Here is a 23,023-nt window from a genome sequence, read left to right as displayed (position 1 = left end):
CATCTGTATCGCTGTCCTGAGGACGGCGATACAGATGAATATGGAGATGAGCGATTCCACAATGGAAGCGCTCATCTCCACTCCTGCCCGGCTGCTGCCACATTAAATAAAATTAAAAAAAACTCAGCCCGACCCTCCGGGCGAAAATGCCCGGTCTGCCCTATGGCCAGTCCGGCCCTGGTGTCCGGCCACGCTGCTTCTACTGCTAGGTTATTTTTAAGTATTTATGTGCGACACACACAGTTCTGGTACACACACAGCTCTGCTATGCTATATACACTTAGCACTGCCATACACACATACAGTTCTGTTACACACATACAGCTCTGCTATACACACTCAGCACTGCCATACACACATACAGTTCTGTTACACACATACAGCTCTGCTACACATAAATACTTAGCATCTTTACTGAAACCTCACATCTCCCTAAACCAGTGTCGGCTGTACAGTCTTCCTGCTGTGGCTCCTCCTATTGATGACATCATCAAAGGTCCTTAAGCTGTAGTCTTCATCTCCTTTCAGTACAGTGTAGGACCTTCCTCTCCCGTGCACTGAACGGATGGTTCTCCTGCCTGCCGGCTCTCTCACTGATCAGGCAGATCTGTATGTGCGCTCTGCCTGATCACTAATGAAGCAGTCAGGGTCTGGCCGTGCTGGATCTCCCTGCTGTTTATAAGACAGATTTTTTTCTTACTAAAAGGGCGTCTTATAAATTGTCAAATACGGTAAGTCTGATTTTCAGTGATGTGGTCCCGGTCATAGGAGAGAACTGCTGAAAAGTATCTGCATTGTAAATGTGTTCTCTGGGACATTGATATTGATGGCCTGTCCTCAGGAACAATATCTGACTGGTGGGGCCCCGACACCCTGCCTATCAGGTGCTTAAAGAGGCAGCGGCGCTGGGTGAGCACTTAGGCGCCAATTTATTAAGACCATCGTTTTCAACGCCTTTCTTAATAAAGCCCTACAAGAAAATATAGATTATCACATCCAAAGTCACAGGTGCACATCCATAAAGCTAGCATGCCGGCAGCTCACCCTAACAGGCTTAGGTCAGGCCCAGGAGAGGCAGTTCTGTTAGTGTTAGGTACCTATCTGCAGAAGCCACCTTGACGCTGGTAGATGGGCCCGACACACGTGTGATCAAATATGTGCGCAAAGAACTTCTATTTTTCATGTACAGTAGGTATAGTACCACTGTAATCCAGAATAATCCCTAATCCTGGGTTCTATTATTAGCATTAATAAAGCCGTAAACTGGCGGTATCCGTCAAAGTTATGAATAAGCGCCGACCTCGCCTTAACTTTGGGGCATCCATCGCCAGTCCTAAGTGTAAGACCGCTACTGAGCCACTGATACAGGCATAGAAAATGTCTGCCGGCACATCCCCTCCCCCACCCACTGTAATACCATACACATCCACTATACACTGTACTGCTCTGTAATACCATACACATCTGCTATACACTGTACTGCTCTGTAATACCAAACGCATTCGCTATACACTGTACTGCTCTGTAATACCAAGCACATCCGCTATACACTGTACTGCTCTGTAATACCAAACGCATTCGCTATACACTGTACTGCTCTGTAATACCAAACGCATTCGCTATACACTGTACTGCTCTGTAATACCAAACGCATTCGCTATACACTGTACTGCTCTGTAATACCAAACACATCCACTATACACTGTACTGCTCTATAATACCAAATGCATTCGCTATACACTGTACTGCTCTGTAATACCAAACGCATTCGCTATACACTGTACTGCTCTGTAATACCAAACACATCCACTATACACTGTACTGCTCTGTAATACCAAACACATCCACTATACACTGTACTGCTGTGTAATACCAAACACATCCGCAATACACTGTACTGCTCTGTAATACCAAACACATCCACTATACACTGTACTGCTCTGTAATACCAAACACATCCTCTATACACTGTACTGCTCTGTAATACCAAACACATCCTCTATACACTATACTGCTCTGTAATACCAAACACATCCACTATACACTGTACTTCTCTGTAATACCAAACACATCCTCTATACACTGTACTGCTCTGTAATACCAAACACATCCTCTATACACTATACTGCTCTGTAATACCAAACATATCCACTATACACTGTACTGCTCTGTAATACCAAACACATCCTCTATAAACTGTACTGCTCTGTAATACCAAACACATCCTCTATACACTATACTGCTCTGTAATACCAAACACATCCACTATACACTGTACTGCTCTGTAATACCAAACACATCCACTGTACTGCTCTGTAATACCAAACACATCCACTATACACTGTACTGCTCTGTAATACTAAACACATCCATAATACACTGTACTGCTCTGTAATTCCAAACACATCCACTATACACTGTACTGATCTGTAATACCAAACACATCTACTATACACTGTACTGCTCTGTAATACCAAACACATCAGCTATACTCTGTACTGCTCTGTAATACCAAACACATCAGCTATACACTGTACTGCTCTGTAATACCAAACACATCCACTATACACTGTACTGCTCTGTAATACCAAACACATCCACTATACACTGTACTGCTCTGTAATACCAAACACATACTTTTTATACTGTACTGCTCTGTAATACCAAACACATCCTCTATACACTGTACTGCTCTGTAATACCAAACACATCCACTATACACTGTACTGCTCTGTACTTGGTGAGCTGTGAGGAGGTGGCAGCGCTCTCCTGATCCGGTGAGTACAGCTGGGAGGTGCCAGGAGTCGGACCCCCACAGATCTCATACTAATGATGTGTCCTGGGGACATCAATATCCATTTCCTGGATAACCCCTTTAAATTCTTCAGCAGACCCCTATATGATAACATAAAGGTTCTGATCAGTCAGATGAAAACACAATCAGTAATGTCCTTCATGTCTGAGAAGAGCAGCGCTATCAGTAATACCTGCCCCCGCTGTATAACACATAATGGGAGCAGTGACCCCCTCCCCGGATAACACACAGGTAAGTGTTCCCGGACTGACCTCATCAGAACCTGCATTGGGCCTCCACATGGAGGAAGTGTCATATGTCCTGAGAGACATCTGGAGGGACAGGAAGGACACATCTGCTTCTATGGGGCGGATTATGGGTCTGAGCAACTCCCAGGTTATACAGAGCTGTAATATGTACATGAGCCCTTACCGCCATAGAGCGCTCATCTCTGCCTGTGCTACATTACAGCTGTATGGCGGTATTATTACTGATGACCCCGGCTGTAATTTACTCAGAATGGAGACGATTACTGCTCTTTATCAATAAGTAATAATCAATACCAGCAGAATCCAGAGAAACCCTGAATGTAGTGTAATGTCTGCTAATAATCCATCCCCCAAATAACTGACTGAGCGAGAGCCACATGTGTCCTGTAGTAATGTGAGGAGGGGAACGGGGGCCACAGGGGCCACAATAGATGGTGGAGGATGGAGAAAGGGGGCCACAATAGATGGTGGAGGAAGGAGACTGAGGGCCAGGATGGTGGAGGAAGGAGACTGAGGGCCACAATAGATGGTGGAGGAAGGAGACTGAGGGCCACAATAGATGATAGAGGAAGGAGAATGGAGGCTACAGGGACCACATAGATGGTGGAGGAAGGAGAATGAAGGCCACAGGGACCACATAGATGGTGGAGGAAGGAGAATGGAGGCCACAGGGACAACAATAGATGATGGAGGAAGGAGAATGGAGGCCACAAAGACCACATTAGATGGCGGATGAAGGAGAATGGAGGCCACAGGGACCACAATAGATGGTGGAGGAAGGAGAATAGAGGCCACAGGGACGACAATAGATGGTGTAGGGAGGAGAATGGAGGCCACAAGGACCACAATAGATGGTGGAGGAAGGAGAATAGAGGACACAGGGGGCTAGAGACTGAAAGCTACAATAGATGGTGGAGTAAGGAGACTGAGGGCCACAATAGATGGTGGAGGTAGGAGACTGAGGGCCAAAATAGATGATGGAGGAAGGAGAATGGAGGCTACAGGGACTACAATAGATGGTGGAGAAAGGAGAATAGAGGCCACAGGGACGACAATAGATGGTGTAGGGAGGAGAATGGAGGCCACAAGGACCACAATAGATGGTGGAGGAAGGAGACTGAGGGCCACAATAGATGGTGGAGGAAGGAGACTTAGGGCCACAATAGATGGCGGAGGAAGGAGAATGGAGGCCACAGATGATGGAGGAAGGAGAATGGAGGCCGCAGACTGAGGACCACAATAGATGGCGGAGGAAGGAGAATGGAGGCCACAGGTACCACAGACTGAGGGTCACAGATGATGGAGGAAGGAGAGCTCTCAGCAGCTGATGACGCTGACACAAGTTCCTCCAGCTTTATGACTATTGTACATTCATGTGCTGCCATCATCACTGATTTATGACATGCCATAAAGTGAGGACACTCCTCAGGGTTCTGGATTTCTAGGACATGGACATATCATACAGCTGCCGCCATTCCTGACATCCACCACACACAAGAGGCGGCTTCTAGTGATGACATTTATGGATTTTACTAACAGCCGGGGACATTTTCTCTCCACAATCTACAGACTTTATACTAACGCTCTGTGGACGCCTCACCCACATCTCATCTTCTTATTCTTACAGATTGGGTTGTAATGGTCTAGAAGACACTTCCTGCATCCAGTTGGCATCTGTAATAAGGAATAACCCGTCCCTGAAGATACTGGACCTGTCTCTTAACCGTCTGTCTGGTCCTCACTTCAGTGACTTGATGGAGGCTCTGTCCAGTCCGGCCTGCAGGATAGAGACATTACGGTGAGTATAAGAGATGTGTACAGGACGGAGACATGTGGGGCACACGTTATACATGGAGCTTATTCTATTTTATGCTCCGCACCATTGTTATGTCTGTGAGATAAACTGCTGACCGCTCCTTGATATGTGACGTCTACTAATGTCTGACTAATGCCCCAGGTCTAGTGGTGTCAGCGCCCACCGCCCCCCTTACCTGCGCCCCTGATGTCGGCACAGTCTGTATAGAAGCGTCATCTGCAGCAGATTTATCATCTTCTCTCCACATCACTGAGATTTTCCCTTTTCCCCGACTTCTAAGAACCATAACGTTCTTACTTTTCCGTTCACGTTGCCGTCTGAGGGCTTCATGCGCTGCTGTATTTTGCGGTCCGTCTAGAGAAAAGTTCTATTCCTGTCCTCGAAATGGAGAAGAATAGGAGGTTTTATGTTTTTCGAGACCACAGGACAGACTTCAGGGTGTGGGGGGCACACGGTGTAATGTCCGCACGTCTTGTGGCCCCGATGAGATTACTGGGTCTACATCAGATCCGCAGATCGGCTGCAGACTGAGACTACGGTCGTGTGCATGAGGCGCAAGATGGAGGTTTAATGGCTCCATTTAATTTACCAGAACTTGTATGGAAAACACCGGAAAACATTCTTTTTGGGGCTACAATTCCTCCATGTTTTTGTGTAGTTTTTTTACAGTGTTGCCGGTGTGCCAAAACTGACATGACGACCCTATCCTGAGGATCGGTACAATTACAGCAATACCACATTTATATGGTTTCTATTATATTTTACTGTTTTTAAAGTAATAAAAACCTTTGATAAATCTGAATCTCCTTCCCGGCCGTATCCTGACCCCATGACTGCTTTCTATCTCCATCTACAGGGCGGAGGCTGGTTTTTTGCCGGGCGAGCTGTAGTTTTTATTGATGCCATTTTGGGTCACAAATAACTTTTTGATCTTTTTATTTTCTTATTATTTTCAGGGGGTGAAGTGACCAAAAAACAGCGATCGCTGTGCGGGACAATCACTTGTACAGTTTAATAGTTCGGACATTTTCGGATGCGGCGACACCAATTATGTTTATTTTTTATTCTTTCTTTTTAGATGTCAAATTGGGAAAGGGGGAGATTAGAATTTGTATTTTTTAAAGATTTTTTAGTTTTTTTCTCTTTTAACTGTAATAGTAACTGTAATGCACTTTCTATGCAGTGGATGAGAACAGACAGAACGCGATGGCGCCTGCGGTTTATATGGCGACTATACGGAGTTCTGTATGTCTCCGTTCCTGCACTGACCCGCGGGGTGTGGACAGACAAGGGTATATGAGGAAACACAGGGAAATCTATGGACACGTGAGCGGTCCACGGAGGACACGGACAGATCACTGGCGTGTTAATCAGCCCGTACGGGGTCAGAACTCAGCCGCACTTCAGAAATGTTTTACATGTTTTATTAGTCACTAAAAAAAAACTAAAAAACGCAGCGACATCAGCAGGTGACAGAACAGATTTTGTCCGTTTTCAGCCGCGTTTCTCTCTGGACGTCTGTGAAATGTTTTTCCTCTATAGTGAAAGATGTAAAACCGCCAGATCTCCAGCACGCCGCGCTGCTGAAAAGAGGCAGAAAAAACACATAATTAGAAAAACTCCAGGAATAAAACTCTTCTGTCTGATACTTTCCATAGACCTTTACTGCAAAAATCACCAAATCTCAGAAATCACCAGTAAAAGCAGTGTGTGACCGCGGCCTCTGGAGGGCGCTGCAGATTGCAGTTTGTGGCCGCCTGTGATCTCACCTCGTATGTATCGGCATGTAAAGCTGGAGGCTTCAGCAGCATTCTGCGCGCTGTCCGCCTGCGACGTGTCACAGTATAAAGCCGCACATCACAACCTACATTGTGACACGTCTATAACCACACGTGACATCATCACATATCGGGCTCCAGTAGAGAACGCTTCTCTGCATCTGTATCACTATTAGTGCCCCAGCATTTCCTCTATTAGGCTGGTCCTGAAGGGGTTAAAGCATCTGATGTGCCACACTGTGATGTGGCATGACGAGTGCAGTATGTGGCGGTACTTTATACTGTAGTATAGGTATAATATACGGCTCAGACAGGTGACAGGGCTCTCAGTGAGATGATATCTCCTGCTACATGAGTCTGTGTGCGCCACCTAGTGGTTGTCAGGTGACCTGCGGCTGCCGAGGGTTTTCCTGACATTTCCTGATATTGATATAATGAGAAACTGGAGACCTTCACACGAGGGTGGACACATCCATCTATTAGTATTACATGAGCAGCGAGTCATGTGACCACAGTATGGCGGTATTATCATCTACACAATATATAGGATTATATGTCATATACTGGATTTTCCCTTTATAAGACGCACCCCAGGTTTAGACAACGGAAAATAAGAAAACGTATTTTCTAGATCCTCTATGAAGGGAATGTGGTTTAGTGAAGTGGAGGCGTCGAGGTCCGGAACTTCAGGTGTAAGAACCAGCGATGGTGCATGTGGTCCCCTCATTAATGTACCTCCAAATAAATGTGTCTCCTGTCACTGCTCTGTAGGGTCCGGCCACGCTGCTTCTCCTGCTGGGGTTATTTTTAAGTATTTATGTGCGACACACACAGTTCTGGTACACACACAGCTCTGCTATATACACACACAGCTCTGCTATACACAGACAGCACTGCATACACACATACAGCTCTGCTATACACACATACAGCCCTGCTATACACACATGCAGATCTGCTATACACACATGCAGATCTGCTATACACACATGCAGATCTGCTATACACACATGCAGCTCTACTACACATATACAGTTCTGTTACACACATACAGCTCTGCTACACATACACACTTAGCATCTTTACTGAAAACTCACATCTCCCTACACCAGTGTCGGCTGTACAGTCTTCCTGCTCTGGCTCCTCCTATTAATGACATCATCAAAGGTCCTTAAGCTGTAGTCTTCATCTCCTTTCAGTACAGTGTAGGACATTCCTCTCCCGTGCACTGAACGGATGGTTCTCCTTCCTGCCGTCTCTCACTGATCAGGCAGATCTGTATGTGCGCTCTGCCTGACCACTAATGAAGCAGTCAGGGTCTGGCCGTGCTGGATCTCCCTGACTGCTGTTTATAAGACACTTTTTGCAAGATTTTTTCTTACTAAAAGGGCGTCTTATAAATTGTCAAATACGGTAAGTCTGATTTTCAGTGATGTGGTCCCGGTCATAGGAGAGAACTGCTGAAAAGTATCTGCATTGTAAATGTCTTCTCTGGGACTTTGATATTGATGGCCTTTCCTCAGGAACAATATCTGACTGGTGAGGGCCCCCGACACCCTGCCTATCAGGTGCTTAAAGAGGCAGCGGCGCTGGGTGAGCACTTAGGCACCAATTTATTAAGACCAGCGTTTTACACGTCTTTCTTAATAAAGCTCTACACGAAAATTTAGCCTAGCACATCCAAAGTCACAGGTGCACATCCATAAGGCCAGCATGCCGGCAGCTCACCCTAACATGCTTAGGTCAGGCCCAGGAGAGGCAGTTCTGTTAGAGTTAGGTACCTATCTGCAGAAGACACCTTGACGCCAGTAGATGGGCCCGACACACGTATGATCAAATATGTGCACAAAGACCTTCCATTTTTCATGTATAGTAGGTATAGTACCACTGTAATCCAGAATAATCCCTAATCCTGGGTTCAATTATTAACATTAATAAAGCCGTAAACTGGCGGTAAATCCGTCGAAGTTATGAATAAGCGCCGGCCTCTCCTTAACTTCGGGGCATCCAGCACCAGTCCTAAATGGAAGACAGATTCTGAGCCGCTGAAACAGGCATAGAAAATTGTAAATAGGACGGGTCTGCCGGACAATCCCCCCCCCACCCACTGTAATACCAAACACATCCGCTATACACTGTACTGTAATACCAAACACATCCTCTATATACTGTACTGCTCTGAAATACCAAAAACATCCACTATACACTGTACTGCTCTGAAATACCAAACACATCCGCTATACACTGTACTGCTCTGTAATACCAAACACATCCGCTATACACTGTACTGCTCTGTAATACCAAACACATCCGCTAGACACTGTACTGCTCTGAAATACCAAACACATCCGCTATACACTGTACTGCTCTGTAATACCAAACACATCCGCTATACACTGTACTGCTCTGTAATACCAAACACATCCGCTAGACACTGTACTGCTCTGAAATACCAAACACATCCGCTATACACTGTACTGCTCTGTAATACCAAACACATCCGCTATACACTGTACTGGTCTGTAATGCCAAACACATCCACTATACACTGTACTGCTCTGAAATACCAAACACATCCACTATACACTGTACTGCTCTGTAATACCAAACACATCCGCTATACACTGTACTGCTCTGAAATACCAAACACATCCGCTATACACTGTACTGCTCTGAAATACCAAACACATCCGCTATACACTGTACTGCTCTGTAATGCCAAACACATCCACTATACACTGTACTGCTCTGAAATACCAAACACATCCACTATACACTGTACTGCTCTGTAATACCAAACACATCCGCTATACACTGTACTGCTCTGTAATACCAAACACATCCACTGTACAATGTACTGCTCTGTAATACCAAACACATCCACTATACACTGTACTGATCTGTAATACCAAACACATCCACTATACACTATACTGCTCTGTAATACCAAACACATCCGCTATACACTGTACTGCTCTGTAATACCAAACACATCCGCTATACACTGTACTGCTCTGTAATACCAAACACATCCGCTATATCATGATCAATGGCTGCACACTCTCCCCGGTCAACAAAGTCCGCTGCTTCGGAGTGACCTTGGATTCTGCCCTCTCCTTCAGACCGCACATCCAAGCACTTTCCACCACCTGCCGCCTCCAACTCAAAAACATCTCCTGCATCCGCGCTTTCCTTAACTTTGAATCTGCGAAAATTCTTGTACATGCCCTCATTATCTCTCGCCTAGACTACTGCAACATTCTCCTCTGTTGCCTTCCATCCAGCACTCTCGCACCCCTCCAATCTATCCTCAACTCTGCTGCCCGACTAATCCACCTCTCACCCTGTTACTCCTCTGCCTCTCCCCTCTGCCAATCCCTTCACTGGCTCCCCATTGCCCAGCGAATTCACTTCAAAGTACTAACAAATACATACAAGGCCGTCCATAACCTGTCGCCTCCCTACATCTCTGAGCTACTTTTCCGATACATCCCCACACGCACTCTCCGATCCTCACAAGACCTCCTTCTCTTCTCTCCTCTTATCACCTCTTCCCATAATCGACTCCAAGATTTCTCCCGTGCATCCCCCACACTCTGGAACTCGCTACCCCAACATATCAGACTCTCACCTACATTGGAATCCTTCAAAAGAAACCTGAAAACCCACCTCTTCAGACAAGCCTACAACCAGTGACCCTGCTGCCTCTATACCGCCATGACCTACTTAATTCGCACCTACTGTGTCCTTCTCCCATACCATGTAGATTGTAAGCCCTCACGGGCAGGGCCATCTCTCCTTCTGTACCAGTTTGTAACTCATCTTGTTTATGATTAGTGCAATTGTCTGTATTATGTATGTGCACCGCTCATCATATGTACAGCGCTATGGAATGAATGGCGCTTTAATAATAAATAATAATAATAATACACTGTACTGCTCTGTAATACCAAACACATCCTCTATACACTGTACTGCTTTGTAATACCAAACACATCCACTATACACTGTACTGCTCTGTAATACCAAACACATCCGCTATACACTGTACTGCTCTGTAATACCAAACACATCCTCTATACACTGTACAGCTCTGTAATACCAAACACATCCTCTATACACTGTACTGCTCTGTAATACCAAACACATCCGCTATACACTGTACTGCTCTGTAATACCAAACATATCTGCTATACACTGTACTGCTCTGTAATACCAAACACATCCTCTATACACTGTACAGCTCTGTAATACCAAACACATCCACTATACACTGTACTGCTCTGTAATACCAAACGCATCCGCTATATACTGTACTGCACTGTAATACAAACACATACACTATACACTGTACTGCTCTGTAATACCAAACACATCCGCTATACACTGTACTGCTCTGTAATACCAAACACATCCACTATACACTGTACTGCTCTGTAATACCAACACATCCACTATACACTGTACTGCTCTGTAATACAAACACATCCGCTATACACTGTACTGCTCTGTAATACCAAACACATCAGCTATATACTGTACTGCTCTAGAATACCAAACACATCCGCTATACACTGTACAGCTCTGTAATACCAAACACATCCACTATACACTGTACTGCTTTGTAATACCAAACACATCCACTATACTCTGTACTGCTCTGTAATACCAAACACATCCACTATACACTGTACTGCTCTGTAATACCAAACACATCCACTATACACTGTACTGCTCTGTAATACCAAACACATCTGCTATACACTGTACTGCTCTGTAATACCAAACACATCCACTATACACTGTACTGCTCTGTAATACCAAACGCATCCGCTATATACTGTACTGCTCTGTAATACCAAACACATCCGCTATACACTGTACTGCTGTGTAATACCAAACACATCCACTATACACTGTACTGCTCTGTACTTGGTGAGCTGTGAGGAGGTGGCAGCGCTCTCCTGAGCTCCGGTGAGTACAGCTGGGAGGTGCCAGGAGTCGGACCCCCACAGATCTCATAATAATGATGTGTCCTGGGGACATCAATATCCAGTTCCTGGATAACCCCTTTACATTCTTCAGCAGACCCCTATATTATAACATAAAGGTTCTGATGATCCCTTTAACACATCATTTGATGAAAACACAATCAGTAATGTCCTTCATGTTTGAGAAGAGCAGCGCTATCAGTAATACCTGCCCCCGCCGTATAACACATAATGGGAGCAGTGACCCCCTCCCCGGATAACACACAGGTAAGTGTTCCTGGACTGACCTCATCAGAACCTGCATTGTGCCTCCACATGGAGGAGGTGTCATATGTCCTGAGAGACATCTGGAGGGACAGGAAGGACACATCTGCTTCTATGGGGCGGATTATGGGTCTGAGCAACTCCCAGGTTATACAGAGCTGTAATATGTACATGAGCCCTTACCGCCATAGAGCGCTCATCTCTGCCTGTGCTACATTACAGCTGTATGGCGGTATTATTACTGATGACCCCGGCTGTAATTTACTCTGAATGGAGACGATTACTGCTCGTTATCAATAAGTAATTATCAATACCAGCAGAATCCAGAGAAACCCTGAATGTAGTGTAATGTCTCCTAATAATCCATCCCCCAAATAACTGACTGAGCGAGGGCCACATGTGTCCTGTAGTAATGTGAGGAGGGGAACGGGGGCCACAGGGGCCACAATAGATGGTGGAGGAAGGAGACCGAGGGCCACAATAGATGGTGGAGGAAGGAGACTGAGGGCCACAATAGATGATAGAGGAAGGAGACTGAGGGCCACAATAGATGGTGGAGAATGGAGGCCACAGACTGAGGGCCATAATAGATGGTGGAGGAAGGAGAATGGAGGCCACAGGGGCCACAATATATGGTGGAAGAAGGAGAATGGAGGACAGAGTGACCACAATAGATGGTGGAGGAAGGAGAATGGAGGCCACAGACTGAGGGCCACAATAGATGGAGAAAGTAGAATGGAGGACACAGGGGCCACAGACTGAGGGCCCCAATAGATGGTGGAGGAAGGGGAATGGAGGCCACAAGGACCACAATAGATGGCGGAGGAAGGAGAATGGAGGCCACAGTGACCACAATAGATGGTGGAGGAAGGAGACTGAGGGCCACAATAGATGGTGGAGGAAGGAGAATGGAGACCACAGGGACCCCAATAGATGGTGGAGGAAGGAGACTAAGGGCCACAATAGATGTGGAGGAAGGAGAATGGAGACCACAGACTGAGGGCCACAATAGATGGAGGAAGTAGAATGGAGGACACAGGGGCCACAGACTGAGGGCCACAATAGATGGTGGAGGAAGGGGAATGGAGGCCACAAGGACCACAATAGATGGCGGCGGAAGGAGAATGGAGGCCACAGGGACCCCATTAGATGGTGGAGGAAGGAGAATGGAGGCCACAGGGAGCACAATAGATGGCGGAGGAAGAAGAATGGAGGCCATAGACTGAATGCCACAGTAGATGATGGAGGAAGGAGAATGGAGGCCACAGCGACCAAAATGCAGTACGCAGACCTGCAGGGTATTGCGATGTGAGGTCACGGTTACTCATAGTTTGTAGGGAGACGCTGGGCAGGCGTACAGCAGTGATGGAGAGGCTGGCACAGGGCTCCTCTGGGGCACTCTCTGTTAGTGATGTCCGGATCATGAATGAATCGTTCTTTTGAATGGATTCAGTTCACTGAACCGGAGGAGTCGGTTCCTCTGTCTGAGCCGATCCGTGTGAAGCCGCTCAGTCAGATTAGCATAGAGGCAGCAGCAGGCAGTGTGATAGGAGCCTACAGTGGAAGCTAGCCCCGCCCCTCCCCGCCCTCCAACCAATCAGAGGCAGCCAGCACTGACTCTCAGCACAGGGGGAGTCGCAGGGACTCAGAGAATCGTCTGAGAGTTTATTAGTTAAAAGAATCGAATGAGTCAGAGACGTGTCACCGAGTCCCTGCCAGACTTCCTGCTCTGCGGCTCCCTGTAAGTCCGTCCGGGGGGGTATAGTATTGCATGTAGCGGAGCTGTGTGTGTACAGGGTGCTTGCTGCATTCACTGTAGCAGAGCTGTGTTTGCCAGGAGCGAGTCCCTCCAGACCTTCGGTTCACTTGAGAGCCGACTCAGTAAGTGAACCGAAGATCCGATGAGCTGAGCATGCGCATTGATCTTCAGTTCACTTGCTTCTGCCGGCTGAGGAAGTGAACCGAAGATCCGATTCATGAATCTGTTCTTTTGAATGAACTGATTCAAATGAACCGATTAATGAAAAAGATCCGAACTTCCAATCTCTACTCTCTGCATTTTGGGACCAGGCCTGATGGTGGATGAGGTGCCCTGGATGTTGCAGGTGTTTAATGTGCCTAGAGCAAGGTCCCTTTAAGGTTCGTGACGCCAGTGCCTGTAACGGTGGCACACCGATTTAAGGTAGTAATAAGTGAGGAACACAGGTTGTGGTGACCAAACTTTCTTTACTGGAAAAAGTTCAACTTTATACAGTTTGAGTTCAGTTCCACTTTGCAGCAGCAATCAATAGCAGGCTTTCACATCAATGGCAGGTACAATGTTCTTTGCAAGATACTCAGAGGGTAAAAACAACACTCCAGACCAGGCTGCACTATTCCTCAGAACTCATGGCTGTCTGTATCCCAAGGCCCGTATGCCCTAATGCTGGCTTTTATCCTTGGTAGCAATCCTCCTCAGGTATATATCCCTTGCTTTAGGTTAATAATCCTTCTGCCCTTCAGCTCTCTTGTCTGCCTGGAGTACTCTTCTGCTCTGCTCTTTGCTTTGTGGGAACTGCAGGTTTCTCTCAAGAGGTAAACTCTTCTCTTGGTGACTATCTTCTGAGCTAACTCTGGCTCAATATCCTCAGGCAGGCTGGAATCCTTCACTAGCCTCCTGGTGGCAACTAGAAGCATGGGCTGTCTAGCTGCATGTCAGGAGGAGGCCCTCAGCATATCTCTGGCTGGTGCCTTCTAACTTCTGTCTCCACAGACTCCTGACTACAGACTGACCTCTCCCTGTCTGGGCCTAAACATTTATACTAGGGGCTCCCTATATGATGAAGTGTCTATATGATGAACTAGTGTCTATACGATGAACTACACCAGGCATGCTCAACCTGCGGCCCTCCAGCTGTTGTAAAACTACAACTCCCACAATGCCCTGCTGTGGACTGATAGCTGTAGGCTGTTCGGGCATGCTGAGAGTTGTAGTTTTGCAACAGCTGGAGGGCCGCAGGTTGAGCATGCCTGAACTACACCCTAATGGGCCTGCTACACACATCACAGGGAAGATTACACATAATGGCATATGGAAATACATTAAAATGGACTGTTAAATACACTGCCACTGTCCCTCAGGAGAAGGAGTACCACGTGGCCCAATTGACCCTTGTGTAGTGCCCACATTTACCTAGTGGGACACTACAAAAATAGATGGTGGAGGTAGTAGAATGGAGGCCACAGGGACCCCAATAGTTTGTTGAGGAAGGAAAATTGAGGCCACAGACTGAGGGCCACAATAGATGGTGGAGGAAGGAGAATGGGGGCCACAAGGACCAAAATAGATGGCGGAGGAAGGAGAATGGAGGCCACAGGGACCACAATAGATGACGGAGGAAGGAGAATGGAGACCACAGGGGCCACAGACTGAGGGCCACAATAGATGGAGGAAGGAGAGCTCTCAGCAGCTGAGACTGAGGGCCACAATAGATGGTGGAGGAAGGAGACTGAGGGCCACAGGGGCCACAATAGATGGTGGAGGAAGGAGAATGGGGGCCACAATAAATGGTGGAGGAAGGAGACCGAGGGCCACAATAGATGGTGGAAGAAGGAGAATGGGGGCCACAATAAATGGTGGAGGAAGGAGACCGAGGGCCACAATAGATGGCGAAGGAAGGAGAATGGAAGCCACAGGGACCACAGACTGAGGGCCACAGATGATGGAGGAAGGAGAGCTCTCAGCAGCTGATGACGCTGACACAAGTTCCTCCAGCTTTATGACTATTGTACATTCACGTGCTGCCATCATCACTGATTTATGACATGCCATAAAGTGAGGACACTCCTCAGGGGTTCTGGATTTCTAGGACATGGACATATCATATAGCTGCCGCCATTCCTGACATCCACCACACACAAGAGGCGGCTTCTAGTGATGACATTTATGGATTTTACTAACAGCCGGGGACATTTTCTCTCCACAGTCACAATCTACAGACTTTATACTAACGCTCTGTGGACGCCTCACCCACATCTCATCTTCTTATTCTTACAGATTGGCTAGTAATCGTCTACCAGACACTTCCTGCATCCAGTTGGCATCTGTAATAAGGAATAACCAGTCCCTGAAGACACTGGACCTGTATGGTAACCGTCTGTCTGGTCCTCACTTCAGTGACTTGATGGCGGCTCTGTCCAGTCCGGCCTGCAGGATAGAGACATTACGGTGAGTATAAGAGATGTGTACAGGACGGAGACATGTGGGGCACACGTTATACATGGAGTCTATTCTATTTTATGCTCCGCACCATTGTTATGTCTATGAGATAAACTGCTGACCGCTCCTTGATATGTGACGTCTACTAATGTCTGACTAATGCCCCAGGTCTAGTGGTGTCAGCGCCCACCGCCCCCCTTACCTGCGCCCCTGATGTCGGCACAGTCTGTATAGAAGCGTCATCTGCAGCAGATTTATCATCTTCTCTCCACATTACTGAGATTTTACCTTTTTTCCCGACTTCTAAGAACCATAACGTTTTTACTTTTCCGTTCACGTTGCCGTCTGAGGGCTTCATGCGCTGCTGTATTTTGCGGTCCGTCTAGAGAAAAGTTCTATTCCTGTCCTCAAAATTGAGAAGAATAGGACGTTTTATGTTTTTCGAGACCACAGGACAGACTTCAGGGTGTGGGGGCCACACGGTGTAATGTCCGCACGTCTTGTGGCCCCGATGAGATTAATGGGTCTACATCAGATCCGCAGATCGGCTGCAGACTGAGACTACGGTCGTGTGCATGAGGCGCATTTTAATAGTTCGGACATTTTCGGATGCGGCGACACCAATTATGTTTATTTTTTATTCTTTCTTTTTAGATGTAAAATTGGGAAAGGGGGAGATTAGAATTTGTATTTTTTTGTTTTTTTCTCTTTTAACTGTAATAGTAACTGTAATGCACTTTCTATGCAGTGGATGAGAACAGACAGAACACGATGGCGCCTGCGGTTTATATGGCGACTACACGGAGTTCTGTATGTCTCCGTTCCTGCACTGACCCGCGGGGTGTGGACAGACAAGGGTATATGAGGAAACACAGGGAAATCTATGGACACATGAGCGGTCCACGGAGGACACGGACAGATCACTGGCGTGTTAATCAGCCCGTACGGGGTCAGAACTCAGCCGCACTTCAGAAATGTTTTACATGTTTTATAAGTAGGGTAAAAAAAAACTAAAAAACGCAGCAACATCAGCAGGTGACAGAACAGATTTTGTCCGTTTTTAGCCGCGTTTCTTTCTGGATGTCTGTGAAATGTTTTTCCTCTATAGTGAAAGATGTAAAACCGCCAGATCTCCAGCACGCCGCGCTGCTGAAAAGAGGCAGAAAAAACACATAATTAGAAAAACTCCAGGAATAAAACTCTTCTGTCTGATACTTTCCATAGACCTTTACTGCAAAAATCACCAAATCTCAGAAAACACCAGTAAAAGCTGTGTGTGAACGCGGCCTCTGGAGGTCGCTGCAGATTGCAGTTTGTGGCCCCCTGTGATCTCACCTCGTATGTATCGGCATGTAAAGCTGAAGGCTTCAGCAGCATTCTGCGCGCTGTCCGCCTGCGACGCGTCACAGTATAAAGCCGCACATCACAACCTACATTGTGCCACCTCTATTAGGCTGGTCCTGAAGGGGTTAAAGCATCTGATGTGCCACACTGTGATGTGGCATGACGAGTGCAGTATGTGGTGGTCAGGGCCGTTTCTTGGACCGGGTGGCCGCCCGGGGCGCTGTCAGAAGGGGGCGCCGGCAGGGCACAGCAGGAGATGAGCGCTGCGTTTCCATTGTGGAAGCGCTCACTCATCTCTATAGTCCTCAGGACGGCGATACAAATGTCTGTGCTGCGGCAGGAGAGGGAGAGGTGTGTCCCTTCCCTGTTCCTCTGATAGGCTGCCAGCATTAGTCCGGCAGCCTATCAGAGGACGCTGCAGGCGGTGCGATGACGTCATCACGCAGCCTGAGCCAGCGAGGGACACAGGCCGGAAGAGGCCTGCATTGCATCCTGGAGGAGGTAAGTATAAGTTATTATTTTTTTTTATATATATATTTATATGTACAAATTACAATACTGGCACATAAGGGGGGCTGCTGGCACATAAGGGGGGCTACTGGCAATAACATAAGGGGGGCTACTGGCAAAGACATAAGGGGGACTACTGGCACATAAGGGGGACTACTGGCACATAAGGGGAGCTACTGGCACATAAGGGGAGCTACTGGCACATAAGGGGAGCTACTGGCACATAAGGGGGGCTACTGGCACATAAGGGGGGCTACTGGCATAGACATAAGGGGACTACTGGCACATAAGGGGGACTACTGGCACATAAGGGGGCTATTGGCACATGATAGGGGGGACTGCTGGCACATAAGGGGGGCTGCTGGCACATAAGGGGGGCTGCTGGCACATAAGGGGGGCTGCTGGCACATAAGGGGGGCTACTGGCACATAAGGGGGACTACTGGCACATAAGGGGGGCTACTGGCACATAAGGAGAGCTACTGGCACTTTATGGGGACTACTGGCACATGATAGGGGGGGGCGACTGGGACGTAAGCGGGCTACTGGCACATGATAGGGGGGGCACTCTGGCTACTGGCACATGATGCTGGGGGGCTCTTATTACCCGCACATGATTGGGGGGCATCTATGGGGGCTCTTATTACTGGCTCATGATTGGGGGCATCTATGGGGGCACATCTTACTGGCACATGATTAGGGGGCATCTATGGGGGCACATCTTACTGGCACATGATTGGGGGGCATCTATTGGGGCACTTATTACTGGCACATTATTGGATGGCACTATAGGGGCATCTGATGAGGCTAAAAAGAAGGGGTATTTTATATGAAGGGCTCTGTATAGGGGCATTTTATACTGGGACACATTATGGTGGGTACTATGGGGAAGGGGGAGAGGAGCACTATGGGGTCATCTACAGGGGCACTGAGAAAGGGTACTTAATATTGGCATATTATGTGAAGATTAGCTCAACTGGGGGCATTACAAAGGGGTATGTTTTGCACATTATAAGGAGAATTATTTCTACTGGGGGAAGGGGGGGGCATTATGGTGGGCTTTGTTACTCCCCCATGGTATGACCCCCTAGTAGCAGCACCGGCCTCTCCCTGCTCTGCTATCCCTCTGCACCTTCTCCAAATCCTTATTATGAAATCTTTCTCATTAGGATAAAGCACAACATCAGCTCCGCCGAGCCCCCGGCCAAAGTGTGGAAGTGGCGTCCGAGATCCCCAAGGGCCAAGTAACTGTACGTTTTCATGTGAAATATGTTTATGTTATACACATATAGCATCCACTGTGCCCCACAATATACAGTATACCTCTACACTGTGCCCCACAATATACAGTATACCTCTACTCTGTGCCCCACAATATACATTATACCTCTACACTGTGCCACACAATATACAGTATACCTCTACACTGTGCCCCACAATATACAGTATACCTCTACTCTGTGCCCCACAATATACAGTATACCTCATACCCCACATCCCCTGACGAAGCCACAACCTGTGGCGAAACATGTCGGGAGGGGTGGTATAGAACGATCTATTTTAGACAGTTACAGAGAAAGTGAGAACAGTCTAGTGGATGCCTCATGAGTAGCGTGGGGAGTCGGAGTTGAATATATTGAGGGATCAAACACAGAGTGGCGTCACACTGACCTCTAGTGCTCCAACATTGGCATAGTGAGACAGAGCCGCATTTAAAAGGGATTGGATACTGAGTGGTGTTTTACTGACCTCCATAAATACAAATGGAGGTAACAGTATAACCGCACAAGCAAAGTGTGTCCATCTGCAGATTGCTACAATAGTATCAGCCCCAAGGGGTGGCAACATTGTCAACAAATTGCCCTTAGTATAGAGGCTGGACAGTGTTAGCTCTCTGCATTTTTTGACACAATTACTATGGAATTGTGACTCTGTGACTAGGATACGCCATAGTGCACAAACAAAATCACAATAATTGTGGTCACATTAATTAAAGGACGAGTTGAATGGAATACACTAACCTGTGACCCTCACAGAATAAAAGTGAATATATCACGACTATATATGAAATAAATATCCCCATGCACTCTGCATTCCACTGACATTAATATGCAATTATTGGTTGTAGTTAGCAGCAAGTAGCAATAATAAGTACCTCACATTTCACTGCTAACTGAAAATTTTAATTGTGTTCTTTTTTTCCCCCATATAATTTTTGTGTGAATTTCTGAAGTGAACCAATAAAGATTAGATTTTAAATATTAGTTAGGGACCCCTAAAGCAGGGGTGCACAACCTTTTCTGCTTGGGGGCCACATTGTCAGACTGAAGGAATCCCAAGGGCCGAAAATAAAAGTTAAAGGGGTATTACCAACTGATATACTATATTTATTGCATATTGTACATACAGTGTAAACCATAAATGTCTGGTTACACATCCAGTACTCCCATCTAATGGGAGAATACATGAAAAATGCATGTGAGCAGCCACAAGACATAGACATACATGTCTGTCACCAGATGGTTGAGGGCCGCACAGAATGATATTGAGGGCCGCATGTGGCCCCCGGGCCGCAGGTTGTGCACCCCTGCCCTAAAGGGATTTATGGTCTCACAGACCATTATAGTATAATTAAATAATATCCCGAGGGTCTCTAAAAGGGACTTTGATAATAACCTCTACACTGTGCCCCACAATATACAGTATACCTCTACACTGTGCCCCACAATATACAGTATACCTCTACACTGTGCCCCACAATATACAGTATACCTCTACACTGTGCCACACAATATACAGTATACCTCTACACTGTGCCCACAATATACAGTATACCTCTACACTGTGCCCCACAATATACAGTATACCTCTACACTGTGCCACACAATATACAGTATACCTCTACACTGTGCCCACAATATACAGTATGCCTCTACACTGTGCCACACAATATACAGTATACCTCTACACTGTGCCCACAATATACAGTATACCTCTACACTGTGCCACACAATGTACAGTATACCTCTACACTGTGCCCCACAATATACAGTATACCTCTACACTGTGCCCCACAATATACAGTATACCTCTACACTGTGCCCACAATATACAGTATACCTCTACACTGTGTAGGGGTTATACTGTATATTGTACAGCATGGCACAGAGGTTATATTGTCCGGCATGGTGTAACCTCCATACATCTATGTTCAGTATACAGTAATCCGCCATCTATGCTTTGAATCTGGTTTTATATGTTACTTGGTTTTTGTACATTTACTTGCGTGTATTAGTTGAGACCTGCCGGGATTGGGTTTTAGTTAGTTATTAAATGCTAACATGACAGTTTTTTGATTTTGCACATTATTGATGATTGTATTTCATGACTACTCTTCTAAGGGTATTGCCTTCCTTTATACTGCAGTTCTCCTGCACCACTCTGCCTGCCACTTTGAGCAGTTTAAGCAGTAATTTATGATTTTCTTTTGCTCTGAATAAATCTTGTGTTAAGCATAAAAATATATATATATATAAAAGAAGAAAATCCGCAGCACTCCTTCAAGTAAAAAAATGTGCAATTTATTCACACATGTCAGCAAAGACAACGTTTCGGTCCTCTCACAGGGCCTTTCTCAAGTCAAGACTTGACTTGAGAAAGGCCCTGTGAGAGGACCGAAACGTTGTCTTTGCTGACATGTGTGAATAAATTGCAAATTTTTTTACTTGAAGGAGTGCTGCGGATTTTCTTCTTTTATTGATTCCGTCCTATATCGAGGGACCACCGCGGGCACCCACACCATTACAGCTGTATCTGAAGGAGTGCTGCCTGACCTTCTCCATGTATATATATATATATGGTGAGACGGTTGCAAATACTCTTCTGATATGATTTTATCGAGCAGTTTTGATGGGGGGGGTTTGAAACTCGCCCTGAGAGAAATTTTTCCTAGAAACTGCACTGGTGGTGGTACTTTATATTGTAGTATAGGTATAATATACGGCTCAGACAGGTGACAGGGCTCTCAGTGAGATGATATCTCCTGCTACACGAGTCTGTGTGCGCCACCTAGTGGTTGTCAGGTGACCTGCGGCTGCCGAGGGTTTTCCTGACATTTCCTGATATTGTATTGATATAATGAGAAACTGGAGACCTTCACACGAGGGTGGACACATCCATCTATTAGTATTACATGAGCAGCGAGTCATGTGACCACAGTATGGCGGTATTATCATTTACACAATATATAGTATTATATGTCATATACTGGATTTTCCCTTTATAAGACGCACCCCAGGTTTAGACAACGGAAAATAAGAAAACGTATTTTCTAGATCCTCTATGAAGGGGAATGTGGTTTAGTGAAGTGGAGGCGTCGAGGTCCGGAACTTCAGGTGTAACAACCAGCGATGGTGCATGTGGTCCCCTCATTAATGTACCTCCAAATAAATGTGTCTCCTGTCACGGCTCTGTGGTTTCCGGCCACGCTGCTTCTCCTGCTAGGGTATTTTTAAGTATTTGTGTGCGACACACACAGTTCTGCCATACACAGACAGCACTGACATACACATATACAACTCTGCTATATACACACAGCACTGCTATAAACAGACAGCACTGACATACACACATGCAGCCTGCTATACACAGACAACACTGCCATACATACATACAACCCTGCTATACACAGACAGCACTGCCATACACACATACAGCTCTACTATACACACATACAACTCTGCTATACGCAGACAGCACTGATATACACACATACAGATCTGCTATACACACATACAGATCTACTATACACACACAGCACAGCCATACACACATACAGAAATGCTACACACATACAGCTCTACTTCACATATAAAGTTGTGTTACACACATACAGCACTACTACACATATACAGTTGTGTTACACACATACAGGCCTGCTACATCCATGCAGTTCTGTTACACACATACAGCTCTGCTACACATACACACTTAGCATCTTTACTGAAAACTCACATCTCCCTACACCAGTGTCGGCTGTACAGTCTTCCTGCTTTGGCTCC

At 46.3% G+C, this 23,023-nt stretch overlaps 1 protein-coding gene and 1 long non-coding RNA gene across 14 annotated transcripts in view; one reads left to right on the top strand and one right to left on the bottom strand.

The window, feature by feature from the left end:
- LOC120996579 (NACHT, LRR and PYD domains-containing protein 12-like) overlaps positions 1–23,023 on the top strand; it is a 335,847-nt gene that overhangs the window by 222,676 nt on the left and 90,148 nt on the right. For 8 of the 13 annotated variants that reach the window (XM_040426587.1, XM_040426586.1, XM_040426579.1 and 5 more), the window contains 2 exons: positions 4,691–4,861; positions 15,949–16,119. The exons of 1 other annotated variant lie outside the window; for it this stretch is intronic. In XM_040426587.1, the coding sequence (XP_040282521.1) occupies positions 4,691–4,861; positions 15,949–16,119 (342 nt within the window). The remainder of the gene's footprint in view (positions 1–4,690; positions 4,862–15,948; positions 16,120–23,023) is intronic. 4 more of the 13 variants (XM_040426591.1, XM_040426590.1, XM_040426588.1 and 1 more) reach the window with 2 other exon arrangements.
- Positions 6,414–7,819, bottom strand: LOC120996601. Its single transcript, XR_005777812.1, has 2 exons — positions 7,755–7,819; positions 6,414–6,462 (listed from the first exon to the last, which is right to left on the bottom strand). It is a non-coding gene; the product is annotated as an uncharacterized LOC120996601 (long non-coding RNA).

This window comes from Bufo bufo, chromosome 3, assembly GCF_905171765.1.
Source record: "Bufo bufo chromosome 3, aBufBuf1.1, whole genome shotgun sequence".
NCBI lineage: Eukaryota > Metazoa > Chordata > Amphibia > Anura > Bufonidae > Bufo > Bufo bufo.
Note: the sequence above shows the minus strand (reverse complement) of the source record. Positions and strands in the feature narration are given on the sequence as shown.